The following is an 18,853-nucleotide window of genomic DNA, read 5'->3' as shown; positions in this document are numbered from 1 at the left end:
CTGCCGCTTCATTCGCGACGAATATCTCACTAACAATATTGCACCTACTTATATTCCTAAACATGCACAATTAGCTGAAATTTTTTCTAAGGCTCTTGGTAGTTCACCTCTTTGTTGTGCAAGTTGGGAATATGTAATTTACATGCTCCAACTTAAAGGGGGTAATGAGATCATGATGAAATAATAGAATATATGTATAATTATTATCCCGTATTACTGGCCTGTGATCATATAAATCAATTTGTTTAGTCTAGATGTAATTTTAAATTTTTTATTTGAAGGATCAATCTGTATATTTCAATCTTAATAAATTTTGCTAAAATTCTCTTGTATATATTTATGTGTTAGTAAAATGAAATACAAAATACAATTATTCTGTCATAGAATCCTTTAAAAACTCACATAAATTTTATTTTTAAAAATACTTGATATTTCAAATATTGTATCCGCATGATCAATTGTTTACAGTACTACCAATCAAGTAAAAACTCACGGATGATATGAAAAAATCATTAATATTTAGATGTGAAACTAATAAAAAAATCAATTTTAACATATGATATATAATAAAATAAAATTCAAAAATTAAACGGCTCAATTCAAAACATAAAAAGGAAAATTACAAAAATACATAAGGAAACTAGAAGTGCATTTAAGTCAAAAGTTAATGATATTCACTAAAAAGGCATAAAAAATTAAGAATAGTTGGAAAGTCAAAGGAATAGAAAGAAAAAAAAAATTAAAAGAGGAGAGAGAAGATGTGCCTTTTCATTCACCCTGGGAGGCTTTGACCAGAGGTGGCGTCCTTCAGTTTTCAATCTTCATTGATTCATTCATTCGTTAATCATTTGCCTAACCACTTTAATTGCGATCTTCACTCCCACACAATGCCGCCACTGCCACCGCCACCGCAGGCGAATCCAGATTCCGGCGCCACCTCCGCTCCGTCACAGGTCAGAACTTATCGCGTCTGGCAAGGCAGTAACGTAAGTCGCACGCAACTTTCTCCGATCACTTTTCTCTGATTCATATTTACCTGTCCGAGTTTTCTGTGTCACCAAACACCGAGTTGACTCGGAATATGCAGAGAGAAAAATTGTAGAGTTTCGTTAGCTGAGTGTAGATTGAACAACTCTCCAGGCTGTGCTGTTTCTGAATAATTGAATTTTTGCTGTTTAATAATGCATTACTTTGTTCTCGACCGCTTTCTGAATTCGTGGTTCAATTTTTTCTTCAGGTATTTCTTTGTGGAGGGAGGCTTATATTTGGACCTGATGTGAAATCTATATTTATATCGATATTTCTTATCGTTCTCCCCGTGGCTGTGTTCTGTGGTATGGTTGCAAGGAAACTGTTAGATGATTTTCCTCATCACACCGGATGGTCAATAATGGCTGTACTTATTGCTCTCACACTCTTCGTAAGTTTTTTCTTCCAAAATGCTTTACTCCTTCATTGATCCATGAAACCGTGATTTATTTTAATATATACTCAATAATTGCTCGTGCCCCCCTGTACCATCGCCTATTTTATCTGGAATTTAATTTTATATATATTCAAAGTGTAAACAGTTCTTAGACGATAATTAATAAAGAATCACGATACATATAACTCATTTTCTTCTTAGTTTTGTAATGGCGGATGTTTCATCCACTTGTTTTCTCGCGGTTTTTAGTTTGTGTTGAATTTTTTTTGCTCCTTTCATTCACAAAAAGAAAGCCCACTCTATTTCCAGACCTCCTACACAGTTAAGAAATTTTAGACTGTTACTAAATTTTAGAGACTATTTATTTCTTTTATACGAGTTATACTATTTAAACAACATTTTATATGATACGATATTTTTATTTTCTTTTTATCTTTATGCGTGACACTAACATGTTATCTTACACTACTGTATCTTTTTTTTTTCGTATCTATTTATTTGTTATCCAAAAGACAAATGTGCAAATGTGTAGTTTCTCATTTTATTTGAGCGATGCATAATATTCCCCTTTTATGTGTGAATGATTCTTCTGTCTTATCCAAACACACTAACAATCTGTTAGAGGTGCCTCTAAAACCTATCAGCACTATAGCGTAATTTCACATTTTTATTATCCTAGGATTCTCTATTCCATTGCCTTAAATGGAAGATGTGAACAGATAATGAGCATGTTTGGATTTAATTACTACATTCTTGCGGGAATCATATCTAGATAATCCTGCTATAAAAATGATGATGATGACAACTCATCTCGAAGCAAGGGGCTGAAGCAAAAAAGACATAATTTTCCATTTCCAACATCGATACTGTGCCTGTATTTATCATTCCATTTAAAATTCCCTGTTTGTTCTGTCTTACTTGCAAGCGCCTGCAACTTTGTATTTAGTTACTGTACATCAGTACATATCATTTTCATTTACTACTGATGTAATAATTTTAATAAAATTATACCAGTAAATGGCTGAAAAGTCAAAAGGCATTCAAAATTCATCTATATATATTTTGAAAGGAACTCCTTTCAAACCCTAAGTGAAACATTATTATCCTGTACATTTAAAATTATTTTTTAAGAAATGCTAATAGGCGACAGAGTTTTGAGAGGGAGGAGTGGAGGGAGTATCATTTTAATGTGAAGCAAAATATCATAGGTTCTGGTAAATATTATTAGTCAGGTATAAAGATCATGTGTACTGCTTTCGTAAATACTCACTGAATAAGATATAAACTTTAGCATTTAGTTTTGTACCAAGACTTTGATCATAATTAAATAAAGCCATCTTAGTTTATTTGTGAGCAAATCTGAACATAAATGGATAAACAAATACTAATGTGCACCATTCTCTAGTATTATTTTTTTCTCTACTTATGAGTGAAAATTGATGCGGTTATTGAGATCTTTTACATCACAATCTTTCTCATTCACCACTGTACTCCTTAGTCGTAACTCTTGAAATGTATTCTCAGGTTCTGATCACCCTTGTAGTGACCTCAGCAAGAGATCCTGGCATTGTACCACGTAATGCTCAGCCTCCGGAGACAGATGACTATCATTGGACTGATAATAGCAACAATGGCCAAATTTCATTGTCACGATTTCCACGAACAAAGGATGTAATTGTTAATGGTATAACATTGAAAGTCAAATATTGTGATACTTGCATGCTCTACAGACCCCTCCGTGCTTCTCATTGTTCAGTCTGTGATAACTGCGTGGAGCGATTTGATCATCACTGCCCATGGGTTGGTCAGTGTATTGGACTGGTAACAACCATTCTTTCATAACTTCACATTTATGGTATCCAAGGAACACTATACACAGGTTATATACATAGCCCTAGATTCCGATACTGGCATTTGAATTTATTCCTTGTATCTGTAGAAGTCTATAGTCATTGTTAGTAACTTAATATGCTGATCACATTCTTCTTGAATGAATGCATATTTTTATCCTCTGCCCCCGTCCCCCAAATAAAAAAGAAAAGAAATGTAATTGATGATTATTTTGCACGTGGCTATCACTTACAATGCAACATGTATAAGGACAAACAACGTTTTTTTTTTTATTTCCTGGTTTGGTTCGTGGAGGTGACAGAACAGCACCCGAATGAATAAACAATTATGTTTTTATTAGATATATGAATATAATCTGGAAGTTGCTGAATCACCCTTTTTTTTCTTTTTCTTTTTTTTTTCCTTTGGTTGTTGCACATGGTTGCAGCGAAATTACAGGTTCTACTACATGTTTGTTTTCTCTGCCACTCTGCTTTGCTTATATGTACATGCCTTTTGCTGGGTCTACACTGTAAAGATCAAGGACTCCGAGGAAATATCAATTTGGAAAGCAATGTCCAAAACTATAGCATCCATCGTATTAATAGTTTACACCTTCATTTGTTTCTGGTTTGTTGGCGGTCTCACTGTTTTCCACTCGTACCTCATCAGCACAAACCAGGTTTCAATGCCATTCAGCTCATAATTCTTTCAAACGTTAAATTTGACTTTTCACTATTTTTGTGCGCATGAAATCATCGTTTATTGCATTCTATTCTAAATTTGAAACAATGACGTAATCTGCTGTATGGATCATATGGATACAAGTAAACAATGAAGAACTATGGTGCATTCCTAGTTTGGTTTTCTAACGTATGTTAATGAAAATTCTGTCTTATTTGCAGTCTACTTACGAAAATTTTAAATACCGGTACGACCCACAAACCAACCCATATAACAGAGGGATGGTTAACAACTTCAAAGAAGTATTCTGCACCAGAATTCCTCCATCCAAGAATAATTTCAGGTCTAAGGTTCTAAGGGAGCCATTAGATTCACATCAAAGAACGGGTATTAGGCCCATAAGCCCAATGATGAAAAGACGCCCCAGGAGTATGGAATTAGTAGGGAATTCAGTTTACAATGAACAAGACGAGGAGGAAAGTAATTATAGAGATGAAATTGACAATGAAGCACGTAGCAAAGATAGTGGATTAACTGATAAGTCCCTGGATTTAAGCAGGATCCTTCACACAGAAGGAGTGGAGGGGCAAGAAAGTTCACTTAGACACCATCTATGGGAAGCAACTCCAGAAGTTCAGGACAGCATAACAGAATTTGGGGAATCAAATTGGGCTACTGCGCCTAGTTGCTCAACTAGAGAGGTTGTATAGCGCACGGTGTGAGCCTGTCAGGACAAATTTAGAGATGTAAATTTGAAGTTCAAACGAGTAATGAGACAATTTTACAGATGTAAATTAAAAGTTCAAACGAGTAATTAAGAGTGTTAATCTATTTGTTAAAGTTGGGGTTGCTAGAAAAGGGAACTAATTTAATTAGGAGTGTTTATAGATCGGGTTAAAATTGGGTTGCTTTAATTTGAATTATCAAGTTATGATATAAAAATACATTATTATTTTTTTTACTTTTTATCTTCACTTATTATCTATTTTATATAACTTCTTTTATTTTATACAACTTTTTTATTATATAATGACATAATTACTTTATATAATATTTAGTTTTAATAGTTAGCATTTTATATATCTCATTAAATTCTTTATCGAAAATATTGTAAAAAAATAGATAATAAGCATGGTCAAATTAAAACACTTAATACCTTTAAAAATATAATAAAAAAATTAAAATGAATGAAAAAGAAAATAAAACTAAAAGTAGAAAAAATTGGGAATTAAAATCTAAATTTATTATTTAAAACTCAAAAGTTAAAAAATAGTTAATCGACTCATTGAATTGGTTCAAAGAAAGAAAAAAAGGCGCTAATGGGATTTGGGCATTGCTTCATTACACACTAATATCCTAATTACTATAAATTATAAAAGATCATAAAATTCTACAGTCTACATCATTGGCATTCAAAAAAGTTGATTATCAATTACTAAACATTAGTCCAATGTTCGTAAAGCCAAAATAAATAAATTAATTGTCCAAAACGTAATTTTAATATGTTAAACCACTTGTACAAAGCCAAAACAAATTAATTAAAAATAGACAAATTGATCTGGACCATGTTCAAAATAGTTTTTTTTATAAAAAAATAAAAGAAGAAAGCTTGGCAAGTTGACAAATCCCGAGATGCTTTGTGATTTATTTTCTTGATTGGTTAAGCAAGATAGACCAAAATAGATAAGTGGAAGAAACGGATTTGTCGGGTTAACCTAATAAACTCAACCAGTTTTGCCACCCCATTGCAGTGTTTCAAATTAATAGTGCATCATAAGCATTTTTTTTAAACATCTAAATTTCAATGATGGCCAAAAGCAAAATAAACAATCGATATGATAAAAATTAATGAACAATGAAATACTAAGATTGATGCATATGTTTGACAAGTTGTTTGACATCCAACCTGCTTTTTCACTCCATCCTAGTGTTTGACAACTTAATACATCATAAGCATACATTTTTTTAAGAATGATGTTTTGTGAACCCAAATGCCAGTTTATACCATAAGAGAGATCTAGAAAGGCACAAGAGGGAGGCATGATGATGTGATAGGCATTATGATGTAATAAAAGAGAAATATTAAACAAGTATTTACACTGTCAAGGCGTGTATGTATTATTGCTATTTCTAAAAACATCTAAATTTAAAAGATGCCTAAAAGGAAAATAAAATTTCGGACATGATAAAATTTAATTTTCAAAATACTAAGATTCATGTTTCGAGCATTCAGCCAAAGTAAAAGTTAAAACTAGAACCATCAACTGAGGAAGCACATAGATGGCCCTTGATCTTCATCGCATACTCTGAAACCTTTTCATGACAAGGACGCTCATCTCAATATAAAGATGAGCACAGTTTGAAAGACAAGTAGATTCACTAGAACTGAATTTACCCCCAGGTGTACCAGTGAGGCATTTGTCCCAGCTTGTACTTGTCAGCTTTGCCACCATTTCATTAGCCATGGCTATTTGCCGTTCTTGCTATGCTGCATTTGGAGAACAAGGTTAAAGTTTTACTACTATAGTCTATACTCAGGCAAAGGCACTTCTTTTTCTTCTATATATGGTAAATATGTCAGATCAAATAGAACTATCTTAATGAAAGGAAAAAGAATACCCATGAAAAAGGATTAGGCTACTTATAAGTGGCACACCTAGGAACCGCAACTTAAACCTCCAAGTACTGATAACTGACAGGCATAACAATCAAATAACGAAGCTCAGGAAAGCTAGCTAGAACTGCTAAATTTTATACCATAAAGGATGTTATGATACAAGCTTGACTCTTGCACTATCAAATTAACACCCTAAATTCATTTTCTGTATCATCCTATTTTCCGTGTAATTATTTTTGCTTACTTGAGTTATGTTTTTATATTTCTGTATGGAATACCCTCGCTTACCCACTGCTTAGTTTAGAAATTTTGTCGTGCACACCCACATTGCTACTGATACTTGTAGCTGTATCCATGAAACAAATGATACAATATATCCAATCATGATAAATATTTCCATTGGATATGCATATTAGACTAAGTGTGTTTTATTTTTGTAAGTCGAAGTAGTAAGTACCACTACCAAGACTGATCAATAAAAATGATCATCGGAACATGTCACAAGACTTTGCTATTTTTAACATTAATGTTCTAATTAGCAGGTTAATACATTATTTCAAGTTGAATTACAAACATTTGGCAATGCTATAAAATAGTGAAACCGTTGAAAATTTTGTGATCTTCCAATAATTTTTATGCGACAAACACGAAAGTGGGAAAACACAGTACTCTAAGCACATCACTCACTCACTCTTCAGAAACAAGTGCATTGAAAGGAAGCAAGGTTATCGGAAATTATAATTCATATGAATCTATCACAACAACAAAATACAAACACCGCGTAATAACACCAACGAATACATAGATATACAATAACACATTTATATGTAACTCACAGTGTAGAATTGATCCATTTCAGATGAGTTATGTTGCGAAAAATCCATGGAAATTGGAGAGGATTCCGAAGTGCAATTTTCAAACGAATTCTAGAAAAGCTAAAACCCTGGTGCGAGTAGCGAAATGACGCTATAATAAGCTAAAACGATGTCAAGACAGAAACTAAGAAAGCACTAAAAGCCCACACGAATGACTTGGTTGAAAAGAAAGCGCCTTAAAGGCCCATAAACTATTGCTTTTATGGGCCGAACTCCTATGGAGGGAAGCCGGTTTTAGGGAGCTGCTATTGGTCTGCCATACTTTGCTATTGGCCCAACCTTTTCATGGAAAAATCCATTTTGCCCCTCCCTCTTCCTCCTTCCCTCATCTTCTCACCAACTCCCTGCTCCCCCCCCCCCCCCCAACCTTCTTCTCACCCAATCCCTGCCCAGATCTAGAATCGTGGATCCACCCTCCCCTCAGTCAGTGCAACCATCATCACCACTGATCGACCAACTTTGCATTGGGCCACCATCCTATTCCATCTTCTCCCCACCACACACTGTCACTAATCCCCACCATCATTGTCATGTAGAGCCCTCGTGTGTGCACAATCTCCACCTTCGAGGCTTCGTGCGCACAATTCCTCTCCACCATCATTGTGTCGCTGCGCACATCTACTGCTGCACAAATCCTTTGCCAAAATAGAATCACATTTTCACATGGATATTTGGCCTCACAAAATCATGTTTCCATTGGATTAAGTGGGGGTGAAAAAATATATACAACAGAAACACGATTCCTTGACAAATACACAATGAAATTATGTTTTTGTTGTGATTTTTTTGCACCCCACAATGAAATTATACTTCCGTTATATAATTTTTTTTTTGCACCTCCACTAATACAACACAAGTATGATTCCCCAATACAATGTGGTGAAGGACATTTTTGGAAATTGAAAATATTGGTGGGGTGAATAGCAATGAGATCGGGACAAATAGTAATTCCCTTGATTTTATTAATCATTGGCCCAAAATGAAAAATAAAACTAAAAAAAAATCATTTTGTCAAAAGAAAAAAAGGAATGGATCCAATGTAGCTTGTAGATTGATGGAAAAAATGCCTGCTAACATTTACAGTTAATTAACAACTTTTTATTTGATGAATAAAACATAATAAAAATTTGAATTTAATTTTTATGCACACAAAAAGTATACATGTAAAACTTTTTTACCTTATCGATTAATTAAAAGTCATCTTAAGTAAGTATATCTTTTAAGATAGTAATTATTAAATTGGCAAACTTATAATACATATCAATTTACAAGTAAATTTGAATGTTTTTTACACTATCATATAGTACATTCTAATTAAATTAAAAAAAAATTATCAATTAATTTTGAAAATCTCTTCTCAATATTTTTATTTCAAATTCCAAAAATCTAATAATACACCACTAAATAGCTTATAGTTTAAAACTTCTTTATTAAATTACAAAATTACAAGCCTTTTTAGCTCTTATTTTCTTAAATAGCTTTGAAGATTAAAAAAACAAATGTTAGTTTAGAAACTAAAGAATTTGTAATCTTTTTTTGACATTTACAAAATTACTAATTTATCAATAAGTGGTTAACTGAAGGAGTATATATATTCTTCTTAAGTGATATTTTGAATTTAAATTTGTTATAAAAGTTAATCCCCAATTCCCATCATACTATAGGTGCTCTTTAAGTGAAAGATATGTGTCATGTTAATAAAAAATAACATCACTAATATATTTCTCTTGCCTCTTTAACACTGGAAAATTATAATTAACATATATAAATATATTGGTAAATAGTTGGAAAATGGTTAAAATCTCACTATGATCGATCTAGTGTGAGAAATTTAAGTAACATGTATAATGTTTTAGGTTCTAATTTTTTTTATAACGTTTTAGGTTCTAATTTTTTTTTATAACGTTTTAGGTTCTAATTTTGATGTTGCCACTGTACACCCAAAAAACTATAAATATGTTTGTAAGTTGTAATGAACTAAAGTCTTAAAATTGAGGTTTGTGAAACTGTGAATTTTAGCGATTCTAATTAACTGCAAGTGATCCTGATAAAAAAAATAAAAATCATTAACCAAGTTTCTTATGCGTTAAGCATAACATGCCTTTTCTACCGGTACGTAAACAAAAAGTACAACTCACTTTGGCAAGGAATTTATGAAGCTTGAAAATAATGCGTAAAAGAAAAGGACATGATTCGCATAGGAGAGGCTCCACAGACACACATAAATGAAGAGAGAGGAGTGGATAGTATACACACTTAAAATCAAAAAAAAAAAATGAAAATAATTCATACGCGAGTTCTATATATAGTGTTTATTTATAAACAAAATAAAAAAAAAACATTAAAACAAGGTAAGGACTATGTTTTTTATTATTATTTTTAAATATTTGTGAGTTTTTGATTTATTTCTATGGATACAACATACAACATATATAGTCATGCAAGCCAAGAATTGCTCATGGAAAGTAATGTTTAGATGCATTTATAAACTATAAAGTGAGGTGATGCCCATGTGTAGACTATAAGACACTCGCTTAAAGGATATTACACCCCCACAAAGGGCAACTTCTGTTGCCGCTGTCTTAAGCAAAGGGATTTAAACATGTAAACATGCAAGTTGGACATTTATTTTTCTTTTTTTAAATTTAGAGAGGGGGTGAATCTTTCAAAATCTGATTTACAATGTTGAAAAAGTTAGCTCTTTAAATCAACATCTTCTTGGTGAAGGAAAGTACCACTACTTTTTTTTAAGGGGGTACAGTAAAGTTTCAGTATATCATAGTTGACTACGTGCATGTTTGATCGTGATTTTGCTTTTTAGTGAAAACATAACTATGTTGGTTTTCCTTTCTTTTTCTTTCGTTTGCCGGATTCAATTCTCTGCGAACTTTACAAATGACAAACTAAAATTAATTGAACTAAATCCTGATAAAGAAAACTATTAAATAAAAAAAGACTTGCTGCATGACATAAAGTGACATATATAAAGGGAGTCCGAGTCATCTATCCATCAATAATTCAAATTCATAAATAAAAGGAGGAGGACAAAAGCTTATATCATATTATCTTACTATATTTATATATGGCAAATCCACTACGCAACTTTAAATATGGTAAATTTAGAATAAACTTAAAAAAAAAAAAGCAAGTCAAGATAATGGGTTAGTTTGTTTTGATTCTTGAAAAAATGAAAATAATTAAAAATGCAATACCACGTAAAAAAAGCAACTTAAAGTTTCAGGCAGCTAATGATGTGCAGACATCACAATCATGCAAGACTTTCCTATATAACAATCCCTTTGGGCCTTGGGTGGAGTTCTTCATATATAGGAAAACATATCAATGTTAATAAAATAAATACTAAAAATGGATTGATTGAGAATATTGGATTTGAATTATTCTTACTAATTTAATTATGATAATAGGAACTATCTATATATGTGTAATAAGGTTACGTGCATGACGGGCGCTGACTCAGTTTTTCTGACGTTCACTAGAAATTCAATGCGTACTTTCTCCCCTTGTTTTCTCTCAATTTCAGCCACAAATAAGTTGCAGGATTTAAAATGCATGCTATAAATGCTAATTAAAGAATACAAAAATCAGGACTAATGGAATCAGATCGAACATTAATATTGGGTTTAATTTCATCGTAAACTAATTAACCGTGAAGAATTCCATTTACTTGTGTACATACTATCCTTTTGAATGAGATCGCACATATCTTATCTACAAGACTACAACTTTCGTTTCTCTTACTCTATATTTTTTTACTTCTCATTTGCATTGTTTTCATAATATTATTAGGATCAATTTTGAATTGTAGGCCTTTATATATTGATGGAATATCTGCGTTTGCATAATTCAGTGAGGCTTATAACATGTCTTCACCTCTTCAAAACATGTTGGAGGATAAAACTTAACAAAGAAATATTTTTTTTCCTTTTTTATTTATTATAGGAATTTTGATGTTGTTTGGCTGTGGACAGTGAATGAAAATGTTTTATTTTTCTTAATTAATGTCAGTGAAATACGAGAGTAAAATACTTATATGTTGTTACATCGTGTCTTTTTCTATTTAACATGGGACTTTTTACTTTCACTTACATTTTGTCAATACACTTTATATGCTAACATTTGTTAGCTCACATCAACAAATTAAACAGATCTCTTGTTAGAAAAACTTTATAAAAAGGATTACATATATGAATTCACCCCTAATTTCACTAAACTCAATATTTATTCAAGTCAATACTCAATTAATCACACCATCGATTTTGATATCACTCGTCAAGAAATATATGAGAATAAAATATTAAAAAAAATTATATTAATAAGTGATGAGTCAATCATATAAATAAATTTGATATTATATACAACTCAATGTCTCAAGAAATTAATTAAGTATATGAGTAATAATGTTCTTTTCTATTTTTAATGTGAGATTTTTTACTCTCCCTTACACTCTAGATATATAGGAAAGCATGATTCCGCATGACGTCCCACAAACTCGAACAAACCCCAACGTATTTATCTAAGTAAATTAAAGATGCAACAACAGACTTGAAAAATAGTCAGCAACCCGTACAATATTAGATGAACAAACTTCAAACCAGTATTTAGTTCTTAAACGCCATTCCAAACTATCTTTTAGATATATTTAAATAATAACTTAACTCATCACTATTTTAATCAACTGTTATTACATAAGAGTTTATATCATAAATTTGATCATAAAACTTATTAAAATAAGTTTAAAAGAACTCATTCTGATAAGTTTTACAAAAAAAAAATGATAATCAAGAATTACCTTATCCGTGCTTTAAAAAAAAAAAGAATTACATTATCTATTTACAAAATCTAGAAAAGGAAAAAACCAAGGCACTTTATCATATAAAAGGTGGGGTAGAGCAAAATGCTAATTAAAATATATACCTTTAAAGATCGATCCTGGTAAGAAAGGAAACAAGGTTTAATTAATTGTCAAACATCAAACTTAGTCTGTTAAGTATTGTGGCCTTTTTCCATATATATATATATAAATACCAAGTCACTTATTTCATTCGAGTGCCTGTACCCTCACCCTCACTTCGAGTCCAAAAGTCTGGCCTTCTTTTCCCTGCTCCTTTCTTTGGTTGTTGAATTTAAGTGTCCAAAGTTTCAAAAGCAGGTTTAAGCAAATGGAAAAGCTGAATTTTGTTAAAAATGGAGTGAGCAAATTGCCTCCTGGTTTTCGTTTTCAGCCAACAGATGAAGAGCTTGTTTTTCAATACTTGAAATGTAAGGTCTTCTCCTACCCCTTGCCTGCTTCTATCATTCCTGAGATCAATGTCTGCAAGTATGATCCTTGGGATTTGCCAGGTAACAATTTATTTTTAAAAAAATAATTAATTAATTATCTTTTAATTCTTTAAAAATTAATAAAAATAAACGATATTGTTTCTTTAAAATAAGAATTAATAAGTATATATAAATTGATAGTGTAAGTTTTTTTCAATATTATTTACTAATTATATTATCATATGATAAATTTATTAATTTTTATAATTAATTATTCTATAAATCATACAATCATGATTGATTTCTATTGGTGGTTGATAACCTACAATATTTTACATTGATAATTCATATATTAAACTCTTTGAAATAAATTAAATTAAACATAAACTTAAACTTTCTCACAGAACATAGAAACAAACATTGTGCTCATATATATATTTGTCAGGTACAAGATTGCTAATAACTTCAATCATATGTAGCCTTACCTGACATTGCTATAATAATCAACAAAATGAGTCGTTAACATTGTTCTGCAGCTTAATATGCTAAGTATGTGTGTGTTCATCAGGGAATTGTGATCCACAAGAGAGGCACTTTTTCAGCCCGAAGGAAGCAAAGTATCGAAATGGTAATCGCATGAACCGAACGACAAAGTGTGGCTATTGGAAGGCAACAGGATCAGACAAAAGAATATCATCTTCAACTTCAACGTGTAATGGTATTGTTGGGGTACGAAAGACATTGATATTTTATGAGGGCAAATCACCAAAAGGCTCCAGAACTCACTGGGTCTTGCACGAATATCGTCTCGTCAGTGTAGAAACTGGTGCTGCCAACTCATCCCATGTAAGTTTAATTTCCTCAAGTATTTTATGGAAGGTTAAAATTATGCCAAAAACAGACAGAAATATCAAAGTGTAATTTCATTAAACTTCATAGAATGTAAATGTAATTTACCCTTAAAAAATACTAGAGTCTTGTTAAGAGCAATAATTCAAGAATCAATAATAAAAAAAAACTCATTGAAAATCGTTTTAAAAATATATTTGAAATCACATTTTTTTTATTTAGTTTCATAACTAGTAATGAAAAGTAGAGTGTGTCAGAATTGCAAATAGTATATAATTAATGGCGTTGAATATATATTGGCAGAACTACGTAAACGAGATAGGAGATTGGGTTCTGTGTCGCTTATCGATGAAGAAAAGAAGTGTAGAAAGTGATGGCAGCGGCACTCATCATAAGCATAGACAAAATACAGCAGTTCAAACTACTCGTCCAAGATTAATGTTTGATTTTATGATGGTAGGGAAGACCAATTCTTCTACATCCTCATCATGTTCAAGCTCCAGTAATATCATGGAGGTCTCTTCAAATGCATCGGACCATGAAGAAACAAGTGGCTATGCCCATTTTTAGGACCACTTAATTAATTGAAAATTTTTCCATGGCTTTGCTGTATTTTAATTAAGGAAAATGGATCATATGCTAGAGGATACCCACACTGATTTGCTTTTTCAACACTAATTAATTAAGGAAAATGGGTCATATATATATGGCTAGCTATGCCCATTTGTAATTGATGTATCAGATGCGTGTTTCCTATCATTATCTTGTAATATGCTTATTTCCATGTTTTTAATTAGATGTAGTTTCAAATGTTGTTGTCGTAGAGTCATATCTTTGTTAAATCTAATATTACATTAAACAATTTTTTTTAAGAAAAAAGTATGTTTTTAGCTCTTATATTTTCAATTAAACATGATAAAAGTCCTTGTGCTTATACACGGATAGATTGGTCCTCCAACTTTACAAAAACTTCAAAATTTATTTTTATGTTTTTTAAAATTTGAGAACTAAATTTACTTAAATGAAATTATAGTAATTTTCACCACATTATAAAAAATAAACACACTTTTTCCAGAAAAACTAATCATCAATCTGCTACCAATAAAAAAACTAATCATCGATCAAAAGGTAATTTGAATTGAAGTAAAACAATTAAGGCCGGCATGCAAAGGCTCACAAAGGGTATATTTTAGCACTCGGATCCTATGCAGCAATTTTTTTCTCTGGTCATCTTGCAGTATCACAGCTTTGATTAATTAATATTTCATAGCAACCCAACGATTCTGGTTTCTGCTATTGAAAAAATCTTTTTGGAGAGGATCCAAACATACGAGTTGAGATCTTCTGTTTATTGAAAAAAAAAAAACATTGCAAAAAATCTCAGTTGTAAAAAAAGTTATAATATAAAATATTATCAGTTTTTCTATCACAAGGCAAAGGAAATGTATGGTCTCTGATGTAATGGATAATTATTTTCTTTTATCATTTTAATGAAATCTTTCTTTATTTAACAAAAAAATCTATTTTTGTCTCCTAATTAACTTATATATTTAATTGCCTAGCGTATTAAAAAATTGATTACTATCAACAAACTAAATTCAAATTTTTAATACTATTTCACAAAAATACAACAATTATTTTTTTACAAAAAAAAATATTATTAGGAGAGAAAAATACTATTGTAGTGTTTTTTAGTAAATAATCGATATTAAATCAAATTTATTAGCAAGGAGACAAAAATAGAATTTTTTTTACTAAAAAGTTGTAGTTTTTTTAATAAAAAACACTGCAATATAGTAATTGACTTTTATTATCAACTAACTTATATATTTTTTGTAATTCCTAACTAAAAAATGCTATTCTAATGTCAGTTTCTGATCAAACACTACAATATATAGTATTTTTTACAATTCAGAGAATCCTATATCCCATATTTTATTTAATTAGTAGAGATAATTTTTTGACATAAATTTTTTATACACGATCTTACTATATTAGTTAATACACTGTTATCAGTTATCACTAAGTAAATATAACTCGTTAACTTAATATCAATATTGTCTTTTGCTTTTTTTTGAGTTGGAGGGAGATAAAGTAAGTGTAATAAATTAATAATTAAATAAAAAGGTGAAAAATTATCAGAAGTCTTTAAATGGTGGGCATAGTCGAGTACATTGCAAGGGTCAAGATTAAGTGCATATCAATTTTATAGTTATTTTTTCCTTAAAAATAGTCATATTCTAAAATGAATTGAACTGAATACATACTAAGATCGATGGCCTACACTCATGGACTTTGATCATTCACATCTTATATCTAATTTTGATCTTCTCCCACACTTTCTATTTTTTTTTAAGAGAATTAAATATCCATGAGTGTATCACGTTATTACAGTTTTGGTTTGAAGCTGAAATTTTGTGAATTACTCGCCATTAGCAAAGCTGAGTTTCTGATATCATCTTAATTAGTTGAACACATTAAATGAAGAAGAAAGAAAGATGAAATAGCATAATGATTCTTCTTAATTGGAAATGAGTGACACATGTGGCTTTTATAGTTGGGTGGACATAACATAAGCATTACCGACTCACACCAGTCGTAGCTAACTTGGTAGGCAAAAAAACAAATTGCAGAAAAAATAACTATAGGGACTCAGATGCCCCGTGTACCGTGTACGTACATCTTCATTGGCTAATAATGAATAAAAGTGAAAGTCTTTAAAGAAAGACTAATTTAAAAATAAAAATAAAAAAAATCAAGGTTATTGTTTTAGTTTCCAGTTATAAAATACGTATATCGAATAATAAATCGCGTTAAGGTTTGATAATTCAATTGAGAAAATTGACCCGAAGTTATAGGATCTTCATGGCATGGGCGATGATGATGGACATCTTTCAATGCGGATCTTCATGTGACTTTTTCTATAATGTGGTTATGTGTCAATCCTAATTCCCATAATAGGCTGCTGTGTCATTCATTATTACTTTATTATTATGCATGCGGAATATTCCAACTACCTCTTGGCAAAACAGAAAAAAAAAAAAAAAAAACTTGGAAAATTGACCCTGAAAAAACAGCATTCTTAGAATTTGATTTGATATAGTTAGCTGGCACAATATGCAGTTTGAGGCTCTACATTTTCGTTCCACAGTACCAATATAGCCATGAATATTCCAACCTGTAAAGTTAATCCTTATCCTAAGTTGACGGTTTCTTAATTCCAACAACAACGAAAGAGAGTTACAACGACATGTTTGTTAAGTTGGTTTTTAAAAAATTGCAAATCCAAGACTCTCTTATTTTGTGTGTGTGAAATTAAATACAACGTGAAATGCATTTTTTTTTCTAATATTGACAGCCATTAACTGTAAAACCAGACTGTTCAGGTTTCCATCAGGTTATTTTAACTGGACACCAAACCCCTAAAAACTCCTTCATTCTCCACCTTTCTATCTTATTCGTCTTGAGCCAAATCATTTTTTTCCCTACCCTGCCTCTTCATTGCAGGCAAAATCATTGTTTTGTGTCTGCAATGGGGATTGGCAATTCAAAGTCAAATGCAGCCGAAGGAGAGAGGTTACCTCCCAAAATCCGCCCTATGCTCGTTAGCCGATTTGAGGAGTTCAGAAAACGTAGGAATGGAGAAACCACCCTCTCCAAGAAGAATCTGTTGAATGAAGAGGATGACAATTCTCAATCTTCACACAGAACTGAAGAAGAAAATAAGGTTTCTTCTTCAAAGGAGATTGAACCACCTAAAGAGGAAACGGTTGAGCGAGTAATAACCGCAGAAAAACTGTCCAGAGTGGTTCCAGTGCCCAACTCTGAATGTGAAAATGTGGAGGAGACTCACCCCAACAAAGATAACATAGAGCAGGTTATCAAATACATGGATCCCAGCCAAGATGTATTTAATCGTGCTGTTGAGATGGCCGAGGCAGAGGTTAAAACAGAGGAGGAAAAGACTGCAGAGCTAGTGGAAGAGACAAAGGAAGAAAAGAAGCAAAAAGTGGATGCAAAAGGTGATGATCATCATGAGGATAGTGGTGATGAAGATGAAAGTGAAAAAGTTGGCAGGTTTCTATGTCCTGGATCGCCAAGTTTCAGAATTTATTGCATTGAGGCTGAGAAAAGAAACGAGGAAGAATGTGAGTACTGAAAGGATTAATAGCATGTTTGGTAAAAGCACCATCACTTTTTATTAAAGTGTTTGATAAATGCAGGTAATGGTCCAACCATTGTGCTCCAAAAGTCGCGCAGTGTAGACAGTGTTGAAACAGCTGAATCAACAAATTCAAACGAGGTAAGGTGCTCTCAAGTATTTTTACTATTTTTACTACTTCATTTCTCTTCCTCCTTTCTTTTGTGTCCAAATTTTTTTGTTTCTAGTTTTAACCAATAAGAGAAAAAAAAGGAATATTTTATCTAAAGTTATATGAACCTTGGTTAAATACTAGATATCCAAAACAAAACTTTCAATCTCCCAAAATAGACAAATGAAGACGACAAGAAAACACTTTTTGGTGATTCTATTTTTTTTTATTTTTTATTAGGTACTTCAGGAATTAGAATCAACTTCGAAGAGAAAAGGACATAAGAAGAAATTTGGTGCTATGAAGACTCTACTCAAGGTTAAGTCGCTCTATCACCCAATGTGTACCTGTACTGGCGATGACAAAAGCCATATTTTTACTGCAAAGGCAACGAAATGATTAACACACTAGGTGATAGAACTTAGAAATATTGAAGACAAGTTACACTCTTTTTCTTTTTTTTAATTGGTCGGAGTCTTTTTCTTGGCCCCCTTAATTTTTTAGCTCCTTCTGAATTCCCCATCCTCTGATTCTAACAATCAGATGTAGACGACAACTACTGTCTTGTCTTTTTCATTATGTGAAACACTTCGTGTATTTCTGGTTCTAGCATTGATGTAAATTATTTTCCTCTGATTTATATTCTATATTTTCATATGAGTCCTTTACTCCATCCACATGAAGTTAAAAACAGTTTTTCTATTGAACTGCGATTGAAAAAGAAAAAAAAACTATCTGCACGAAAATCAAATCACATTGTTGAATTCCATGGAGTGAAGCCCAAATGCCCATCCAGTAAAACTAAACAAATCGAGAGACTCCTTATAATATATGTACTTTACTGACTAACTATCAAACCTTTACTAGGATCCACGAGTCTGGTACCAAACATGTATGAATGTATTTGCTATTAAATGGAACTACAAGGAGCTCTTCCAATTCATATCAAAACCTCATCATATTATACTTTCTTTCTGAA

General features: G+C 31.7%; 3 protein-coding genes across 3 annotated transcripts; all 3 read left to right on the top strand.

Moving 5' to 3' along the window:
• The first annotated feature begins 568 nt into the window (after positions 1–568).
• On the top strand, positions 569–4,771 carry LOC100788304 (probable protein S-acyltransferase 5). The gene is made up of 5 exons (XM_003524426.5): positions 569–986; positions 1,238–1,420; positions 2,951–3,247; positions 3,705–3,938; positions 4,162–4,771. The coding sequence occupies exons 1-5, from the start codon at positions 888–890 to the stop codon at positions 4,648–4,650; spliced, it is 1,302 nt and encodes a 433-aa protein (XP_003524474.1). The 5' UTR covers positions 569–887; the 3' UTR covers positions 4,651–4,771.
• A 7,714-nt stretch (positions 4,772–12,485) lies between these two features.
• Positions 12,486–14,384, top strand: LOC100812015 (NAC domain-containing protein 83). The gene is made up of 3 exons (XM_003525377.5): positions 12,486–12,793; positions 13,281–13,558; positions 13,865–14,384. Exons 1-3 carry the CDS (start codon positions 12,613–12,615, stop codon positions 14,129–14,131), a joined length of 726 nt encoding a protein of 241 aa, XP_003525425.1. The 5' UTR covers positions 12,486–12,612; the 3' UTR covers positions 14,132–14,384.
• Positions 14,385–16,942: 2,558 nt separating this feature from the next.
• LOC102665121 (uncharacterized) lies at positions 16,943–18,617 on the top strand. The gene is made up of 3 exons (XM_006580556.4): positions 16,943–17,709; positions 17,785–17,864; positions 18,115–18,617. The coding sequence occupies exons 1-3, from the start codon at positions 17,094–17,096 to the stop codon at positions 18,271–18,273; spliced, it is 855 nt and encodes a 284-aa protein (XP_006580619.1). The 5' UTR covers positions 16,943–17,093; the 3' UTR covers positions 18,274–18,617.
• Positions 18,618–18,853: the final 236 nt, after the last annotated feature.

The sequence above is a fragment of the Glycine max genome, chromosome 5, assembly GCF_000004515.6.
Source record: "Glycine max cultivar Williams 82 chromosome 5, Glycine_max_v4.0, whole genome shotgun sequence".
NCBI classification, from domain to species: Eukaryota; Viridiplantae; Streptophyta; class Magnoliopsida; order Fabales; family Fabaceae; genus Glycine; species Glycine max.
The sequence above is the reverse complement of the archived record's forward strand: the minus strand, read 5'-3'. Positions and strand labels throughout refer to the sequence as shown.

What these genes read in the sequence shown, in the direction of transcription:
- LOC100812015 (XM_003525377.5), top strand. Translation starts at nt 12,613, where the DNA reads ATGGAAAAGCTGAATTTTGTTAAAAATGGAGTGAGCAAATTGCCTCCT. An exon ending in TGATCCTTGGGATTTGCCAG is followed by an intron (nt 12,794 to 13,280) that starts GTAACAATTTAT and finishes TGTGTTCATCAG; the next exon opens with GGAATTGTGATCCACAAGAG. An exon ending in GTGCTGCCAACTCATCCCAT is followed by an intron (nt 13,559 to 13,864) that starts GTAAGTTTAATT and finishes ATATATTGGCAG; the next exon opens with AACTACGTAAACGAGATAGG.
- LOC102665121 (XM_006580556.4), top strand. Translation starts at nt 17,094, where the DNA reads ATGGGGATTGGCAATTCAAAGTCAAATGCAGCCGAAGGAGAGAGGTTA. An exon ending in GAAAAGAAACGAGGAAGAAT is followed by an intron (nt 17,710 to 17,784) that starts GTGAGTACTGAA and finishes TGATAAATGCAG; the next exon opens with GTAATGGTCCAACCATTGTG. An exon ending in AATCAACAAATTCAAACGAG is followed by an intron (nt 17,865 to 18,114) that starts GTAAGGTGCTCT and finishes ATTTTTTATTAG; the next exon opens with GTACTTCAGGAATTAGAATC.
- LOC100788304 (XM_003524426.5), top strand. Translation starts at nt 888, where the DNA reads ATGCCGCCACTGCCACCGCCACCGCAGGCGAATCCAGATTCCGGCGCC. An exon ending in TTATTGCTCTCACACTCTTC is followed by an intron (nt 1,421 to 2,950) that starts GTAAGTTTTTTC and finishes ATGTATTCTCAG; the next exon opens with GTTCTGATCACCCTTGTAGT. An exon ending in TTGGTCAGTGTATTGGACTG is followed by an intron (nt 3,248 to 3,704) that starts GTAACAACCATT and finishes ACATGGTTGCAG; the next exon opens with CGAAATTACAGGTTCTACTA.